Below are 8,769 nucleotides of genomic sequence, written 5' to 3' on the forward strand. Positions count from 1 at the left end.
TGAATAAACTCTCGTAAGCAACTTACAAAAATGAGCTTATTTGGTGAAATTAGCTCACCACCAAACACCCCATACAATTGACTTAGGGCCTTTTCACATTTACTTAATTTCAATTCAGTTCAGCTCCAATCAGTTCAGTTCAATTCAGCTCCTAATTTTCCTCTCTCATAAAATATTCATTTCAGTTCAGTTCAGCTCCATCAGTTCAGTTAAGCTCAATTCAGTAAATGTGAACAAACCCTTATTATAAAGTGGTCAATTAGCCAATTTAGGCAAATCAATTACTCCCTAATTTTGTCCCAATAAATTATGCACCAAACTCTCTTTATCTTCTGTAATAGAGTATTAACTACAAGTATTGAGGGTTAAAGTTTACATTGACAAACGACAAGTGTGCAGGCTAAACTATTACAGTGTTAACTTACATGTAAAAGTCTTGTTCAATGGTAGCTTAAGAGGGAGTAGCAAGTTGAACCATTACTTAGCACATAGTAAATTTATGAGGGTTTGACAACATAATGTTAATGGTAGTGCTTGAATGCTTGATGGTGGAGATAGTTTTTATTAAAAGTTAAAATTATTAGATTTTGAAGAGATATATTTACTACATCTGTTACATACTTACATGTTATGTGCAACGATTTGACATAAATCAGAGAGGAAAAATGTCTAATCGTTGCACATAACCTGTACGGAGGTAGAATTAAAAGTTAAAATTATTAGCGTTTGAAGAGATATTTTATTAAAAGCTAAAATTATTAGCTTTTAAATGATGTAAGTAATTAATCGTTGGTAATTTTTCTATAACTTAGGAAATTAAATATATAACTAACTTCAAGCGTACCAATTAGTCAATTTTATTGAATATTCACAATTTAATTATTTGTCTACATATCAATGCTAACAACTTGTTGACAACTAAAAGTGCTACTCATATTACAGACTACGGTTTACAATTTCACATCTACATTACGCTAAACAAAGCTCAGGAGAATGCTTTAACACAAATACAATGCAAAGAGATTTGGTGATATTAGAAGGACTTAAAAAATGGGCATGCAGCTCCCCATAATCAACTTCAACCACACCCGAAACCAAGTTGACACACTTCATGATTATGTTAATCCAACTACCCTTGAGGATTATCTTTATTACAACTATTCTCAAGAAAATTCATTTAACACGATCCGTAAGCTTTACTTGGTTAACCGTCATACACCCATTTCTTCCACATTTACATGTAATGAAAAGCCTCTTGTAATATATTAACGCTAATATGTCTTTTAAGAATAAAGATACTTTAATTAAGTTAGATAATACGACTATACGAGGGAGAATGTATTTATTCTATTGACAAGTGTGAGTGTGTGATCATCACACACACAAAAAAAAAAACTCATTGGTTATGCTGTAACTTTTGTTCGTCAAAAAATGGGACGTCACCACATTAGTTGGACAAAGATATTATTGATTGAACATCATCTGGCCTCATACCACCAAAATTATTCGGCCAGCATGGCACTATCTGATGAGACCAAAACGTCGTCGTTTCCTACAACATTCCAAGTAAAAAAAAAAAAAAAAAAGAAAAGAACAATTAAGATTTGATTTTACTTTGTATTCTCAGAATTATAATCAGATCTATCATACGTTCAGGGAAGGTCAAGAACAGATCGCATTAATTTCACATTTATTCATCCTTAAATTTCACTCTTTATAATCTTGTTTGCATCTCAAATCAATTGAATTTCTGGTAAGTTTTAATTTCCTTTAATTCTGCTTATTGGGTAACAATTTTTGCTCATTTCATGATTTTTACTCGATTTTATTGCTTAATTTGCAGCGAATTTCTGTATTTATATATGAATTTAGGGTTTTTTTTTCATATATTTTTTTAAAATATCAATTTTATGGTTTTTTCTGCTAAAATTAGTGTATTATAAAATAACAATTCAGATGAAATTTATTATTTATATATATGCAGAAAATTCAGTAGAAAATGGTGAAGGAAACTGGATATTATGATATACTAGGAGTTGGTATTGAGGCTACGCCAACGGAGATTAAGAAGGCTTACTATGTTCAGGCAAGCGTTTTACATTGCCAATTTTAACTTATTTTCTTTAATTTATGAATTTATGTGTGCTGGTATTTGTTGATTGATTTGTTTGCATTTGATTCAAGTAGTAAATGATGTTTGTGAGCTATGATCGTTATAGAATTCGATTATGAACCCGGGTTTTTGGTGAATTATGGTGTAGTTTGAAGTATCCCAACTTTATAGTGTCTTATTGTATAGAGGATTGGAGGGTTAACATGAATTTTCTTGGTTTGGAGTATGTGTATGATTTAGACCGTGTTCGGCAAGAAAGTATCAACTATTCGTAAACATTAATAACACTGATGAACACGATTTTGTCATTGAATTTTACACTGCAATGCTGGTTTAGGAGATTTTGATGCTTATAGTTAGTATTTAGAGCAGCGTATATCAAAGCTGTATATGGAGTGCATTTAAAGAGTTACCAATATGCAGTGGTTGAGGACTAATCTTCAAGTGGATATGAGGCGGGTCTATGAGAAAGTTGGGGTGCCTTTGCCAGTCTTACTATATATACAAAGGGGGTGTTTGGTATGAATATTAGAAATGAAGTAGAAAGGAAACAAATAAGAGAGGGGAAATGAATCATTTAAAAAAAATTAAACCTTACCTTTTCATATGTTTGGTTTAACCATGAAAAGGAATTACTTAAACATAACTTCCTCTCTTTTTGTTTGAGTAGGGTATGGGTAATTGTTACCTTAGGTTTAAGAGAGGTAACAATTAGGTGGAAACCATTACCCCTAGTTAATAATATTTGTTACCTAAATCTGTTAACCATCACTAGGTAACGATAATGGTTTAGTTGAATCCATTTAATACACTTACCAAACATGCTTGTAGTACTTATGTTATCTTTTAATTTGCGTTGGATTAGAATGAGTTGATGGAGTTAACAGAGTAAGATAGGTCAGGAGTGTGGGAATCAATTAGAGGTAAAGCCTGGGGGTAGAGGAGATTGTGACTTCAATGTGCAACCTTTGAAATCATTGCATTTGGAGATCAATGCTTACTCGGTTTATGTTGTTAAGGTTACTCACTTGGCCATGCTTTAATTTCAAATTACGCATCATCTTCCATATCGTCATCTCTTATTATTGGGGAGTGAGTTGGCTTCTTTAAATTGTGCCTTTTTTTTTTTAAAGATCTCATATGAGATGCTATTACAACTCCAAATCATTTTGGGACTAAGGTTTTGTTGTTGTTGTTGTTGTATATGAGATACTATTATGCACAAAGAGGAATTATCGAAAATTTATTGTTCAATTTTGATTTGAGAAGTGAGGCACTAAGTTGATTGTGTCAAGGTTATCTGACGCTTCCACCTCCCTCCCCCTCTCCAAAGAACAAAGCAATAGTGTTGTCTTGATGTTTTTTAGTTGTATATTTTTATTGAACCTTACTTATTAGGACTTTGGGAAATTTACTTGTCAGTCGTCAGTCGATTTGGAAATTTAAGTATTATTATTCCCTAAGGTGCCAGATATATGTTGACACAGTGATATGGATAAGGGGAGATTGGGAGTTTGAACCTGATGTGTATGAAAAATGCCAGAAAAGTATTTGAAGTAAAAATTGCAGAAAAGAAGAAAGAAAGAAAAAAAGAAAAAAGAATATGATGAAGATTACGACTCTGTTTGGGGGATTTGGATGAATAACAAACTGAAAGCTGAAAGTTAGATTGTAGATACTTTAATTAAAAAATACCTGGTTTACCTTGTGTTGAGCTCATTGGAAATTGTAATAGTATCAAGAGACATTTTCATTTTGATTGATATCATATTCCGAGTTGCTAATTTTGAGCAGAAATTGAAACTAAAAACTTTTCAACTGACTTTTATTTTCTAGACTTTTTCCAACACCCTATTCAGTAAGCTAGCCATAAAATTCAATGGGCTATCATTTTAGTTCGAGTTCCATATTGAAGATATTTTTGGAGAAGATGTGAGACATAACGAGAATGCTGATAACTGTACATTTTTTTTGCTTAGAAAACTTCTTGATGTCATCATTTTATGGGAGAATATGTGATTTTTTTGTAGCCATATATTGCTTTTCTCCCCCCTGGTAATTAAAAAGAAACTAATTATAGAAGAAGGAAGTCCTCCACAAGAAGCAATCTTAGCATTGTATCTACTGTTTGCGGTAACTGCAGAAGGATAATATCCCACAATGATCCTTTAATTGCATTATTCTGATGCATTCGTAGGATGTTGGTGCTAGGGCCTGTTCTCTGTAGATTATTTTTCTTTTCAGTTAAGTTCTTAATTTCCTTCTCTCATAAAATATTCAATTCAGTTCAGCTAAGCTCCAATAAGTTCAGCTCAGTTCAGTCAATCAGACCAGGCCCTTAGGCAAGTTTTGCTATGCTAATGTCATTTTTTAACTTGCACAAAAAAAATCCCCACAAAGGATGACCTTGCTAATCTCTTTAAGGCCTGTTTATTTTCTTTTTTTTTTGCAAACAAAATACAATGCTTTGCACTTTTTGGTTGTCGGTTTTTAAAATTATGATGATTCCAATGAATTTGATTACTTATTAATTCTTTATGAGATATGTCATATAATTTTCAAAAACAAAAAAAACCAAGACATTAAAATCTACAGTGATACCAAACAAGACAAGCCCTTAAGTGATATTATTCAAGTTTTGAATCTTTTGTGCTTACAGAGTTATGTATATCTTTGAATGTTTCTTTATTCAGCTGATCATTAGTCACACTTATTAACTGCACCTTTTTGTGGAATTACACCATAGCTTCAGAAGTAGGACTAGTGTATATTGTTAGCAAGTTGTTTTAGTTTGATTTAACAAATATAAGAGTAAATTTCTAAGTTCTAACGCGAAAGAGGTCTATCTGGGTGGAACTTATATGTTCCAAAATTGTATGTCTTTGCTATTAATCGTGATTTTTGTTTCCCTCAGGCAAGACTTGTTCATCCTGATAAAAATCCCGGAGATCCTCAAGCTGCCCGGAAGTTTCAGGTATGATATATGATGGTGCCAATCATCCTCTCTTGCACACTGTTAAGTCACTGGTTATACAAGTACCAAATAAATAAAACGGCTGATTGAAATAATGAATTATTTGTCACGTTTTACTTTTTAAAAGCTCTTGCTCCGAGTTCGAGGTTCTTCATCTTTAATTGATGTACTAGATTTTGTCTTTTACAAATGTTCTTTTGTGGAATTGTAGGAACTTGGTGAGGCTTATCAAGTACTAAGTGATCCTGAGAAACGTGAGGCATATGATAAGTATGGCAAGTCAGGTGTACCACAGTAAGTGTTGACAGTTCTAAGGAAGATGTCGAGCTGCTTTAAATTATGATTTAGAAAATCGCTTACGACTGATTTATTTGCTTCTTAGTCTATCCAGTGTGATAGATATCAAATCATCAGCATTCTGATCCTCCTGGTCCTGATAATTGTTGTGTATTCAGTATCCTTAAGTTGATGTTTCACTATCATTGTCAGGGATGCCATGGTAGATCCTGCAGCAGTATTTGGGATGCTTTTTGGAAGTGAATTTTTCGAAGATTATATTGGCCAACTTGCGTTGGCATCTGTAGCATCTGTTGAGTTAGAAGAGGATCCTCAGATTCCTGCTGAACTCAGGAGGCAGAAAGTTCAGGAAAAGATGAAGGTATTCCATTCTGTTACGTAATATGTCATTAATTGTTCTAGCATTGAAGCATAGCTGATTTGGTCCATGATTACTTCACAGACAATGCAACAAGAAAGGCAAGAAAAACTCATAGTGACCCTAAAAGACCGCCTTCAACCTTATGTAGATGGTCGCATTGATGAGTTTGTGGATTGGGCTAAATCAGAAGCATCTAATCTCTCAAAAGCTGGTATACCTAATATACTTTCTACTATAATTATGTTATTCGTAGTAGTTGGTGACCGTGGCATGCTCTTGAAGATCATCTTAATAATATGGATTGATAACTTAAAGTAGAGTCTGTTCTTGCTTGCTTAAAACTAATTGTGCTAATCTATTTATATATGTAGTTTTGTAATTTTCGATCTCTGTTTACAGTGTTTGGTGAGGCCATGCTACACACAATTGGTTATATATATACAAGACAAGCTGCTAAAGAAATTGGAAAGGATAAAAAGTTCTTTAAAGTACCCTATATAGCAGAATGGGTTCGGGACAAAGGACACCAGATAAAGTCACAGGTGATGGCAGCTTCAGGTAAGAATGGTTTTATTATTTGTAGGCAAGATTTATAGGGAGTTTGTAATCTTCTGAGTTCTAAGACCTTAACACAATAACACCCAAATTCCAGTTATAACTTCACACTTTTGGTATGTAGGAGCTGTGTCATTAATTCAAATACAAGAAGATTTGAAGCGACTGAGTCAAGGAGAAAACAAGGAAGAGAATATGATGAAAGCCATGGAAGAGAAGAAAGATGCCATGCTTAATTCCCTTTGGCAGCTCAATGTTATTGATATAGAGACAACCTTGTCACGTGTCTGCCAAGCAGTGAGTATAATTATATTACTAATGCCAAGGTTTCGGGGCATTTTTTGGTGCATTCTGAGATGATAACTTGCATCTGTGAAAAGTATTCAGAGTGAAGCTTTATATCTTTTGAAAGGGAATAACCAAACTTATGGTCTCATATGTTCATTTTGGTGCATATGTGATTTTTTGTGAAATTAAAACCAGTAGTATGGGTCCTGTGAAAGCTTCATCATATATTCTTACCAGATAAAAATTTGGGTTAAACTTCTGAAGCGAACTTGTGTCTAATTTACATGGGTGTATAAATCTTTCTTTAATGCTTGAAATTACACTAGTATGATATGCTCTTTCCGACTTGATATTAAAAAACGTTGCTTTTCCATTTTACGCTGTCATAAGAGGTTGCCATATTTCTTGCAATACTGTTAAAGATATTTGCTTTCCCATAGCATTTAAATTTTTGCTGGTTGACATTACTTAAAATTTTGGTTTGAATTGGTACATGAAAGAAATTTGGACCAAAATTAGTGAAGTTGTTGCTTCGATGAAAACTGATTTGTATATATTCTTTGTTCATCGTAGGTTCTAAGGGATACTACTGTTTCAAAGGATGTTCTCAAGTTGCGTGCTAAGGCATTGAAGAAACTGGGAACAATTTTTCAAGTAAGTTTAGTGTGATCAATCTTGTCAAAAATCTGGATCTATTTTCTGGTTATATGTGTTGTATATATGTGTTGTGTATGTTTTTGCGGTTTTACTGGTTTGGGGTTTCTGGGTAAGGTTGCTTTCATCTAGATCTTCCCTACTTTTTCCCTGTGGGATCCATATTAGGCAGTGGTAGTTATTCTATCATGTTTTAGGGCTGTAATAATTATGCTATTGTTAATCATTCACGAGGGCTTACCCTTGTTACTAAAGCATAAAAGCAAGATTGTCAAGATTACAAATTCCACTGAACAACCAGCCTTAAGTATCCTAGGTATATCCAAGCATTGGGAATCAAGATGTTGATAAAATTCTCCTATAATTATTAGGAGCAAGGTTTTCAAAATGAATTATGTAAGGTTATTAAAGTACTACAGGACTTTAGAAAGCTAAGTATGAGCTGTTTTCAGCATGTTTAAAAAGTTAGGTTGTAATTGTGGATGTTGACCATCTTCATTATTCACCAATTGAAATCTGGCACCATTGTAGAGAAAAATTATCTAGGTTCCTATTCGAGTGACTGAGATTGCCTGAAAAATCCAACCTTATTCTCATTTTTCGTATGCTTGATCCAGGCATTTTGAAGAAATTCATACTACACAGAAATTAGGCAAACCTTTTGAGATTAGAATGTGTAGTTTACTATTCCGTGTAGATACAAACGTGAGTTCTTATGAGTTGGTGGTTATTGTGGGTTTTCTCATTTGAGTCAAAACGCTTCCAGAATTAGGTTCATGAACAAATTCCCAAAATCTTGCTTTGTTTCAGGGTGCAAAGGCTCCTTACAAGAGAGAGAACAGTCTCCGGAGTGAAGTGCCCCCCCAAGCAAACACATCAGGGTCAAATCAATCTTGAATTTTGAATCTCAATCAACACTTCCTGTTTGTTGTGTATGTATTTAGCATATCGATTATGTGCTATTCAATTATTTAACTCAACCTAGTTGCTGTACACAAACCAGTAGACTTGATTTTTTACTATTGTTGTATTGTAAATTATTTGCCTACAATCTGGTGTTCACTATCACCTTATAACTCTTGCATTAGCGGATGAAATGCTTTGATATGAGATGGTTTTGCTTAATATGTGATTTGCTCGTTGCTAATCTCCGTTGCCGGAGTTGGTTTGGTCTATCTTTATCGCATGGATGAAAGTAATTTGTTCTCTTGTTAAATCCTCCCCCCTCCTCCAAACTTGCATACCATATACAAGTAATTTTATTTCTTTGTGACTTAATGCACTAAAGACAAATAGTGCATTAAGTTAGTAAATTATAGTGACCATATTGGCGTCTTTTGAAACTATTTGCATATGGTTCATCTTGTCATTCTTCAACTTTTTATTGGACAAAGTAAAGAAGCCTGAAGTCAACGTTGTAGTTGGTTAGAGTTAGCACTTAGCAGGGATCTGCTAAACCTGTTGCCTGAAGGTCAAACTAGGCTTCTTTCTTTTTTTTTGACAGGATTTATTGTAATTATAATTACT

General features: G+C 33.6%; 1 protein-coding gene across 1 annotated transcript; it reads left to right on the plus strand.

Annotated features, from left to right (window-relative positions):
- Positions 1 to 1,523: 1,523 nt before the first annotated feature.
- Positions 1,524 to 8,389, plus strand: LOC110705122 (chaperone protein dnaJ 10-like). The gene is made up of 10 exons (XM_021882962.1): positions 1,524 to 1,753; positions 1,985 to 2,086; positions 5,028 to 5,087; positions 5,299 to 5,381; positions 5,577 to 5,745; positions 5,827 to 5,956; positions 6,145 to 6,303; positions 6,425 to 6,597; positions 7,162 to 7,242; positions 8,053 to 8,389. Exons 2-10 carry the CDS (start codon positions 2,000 to 2,002, stop codon positions 8,137 to 8,139), a joined length of 1,029 nt encoding a protein of 342 aa, XP_021738654.1. The 5' UTR covers positions 1,524 to 1,753; positions 1,985 to 1,999; the 3' UTR covers positions 8,140 to 8,389.
- Positions 8,390 to 8,769: the final 380 nt, after the last annotated feature.

This window comes from Chenopodium quinoa, unplaced genomic scaffold (genome assembly GCF_001683475.1).
Source record: "Chenopodium quinoa cultivar QQ74 unplaced genomic scaffold, ASM168347v1, whole genome shotgun sequence".
Taxonomy (NCBI): Eukaryota; Viridiplantae; Streptophyta; class Magnoliopsida; order Caryophyllales; family Amaranthaceae; genus Chenopodium; species Chenopodium quinoa.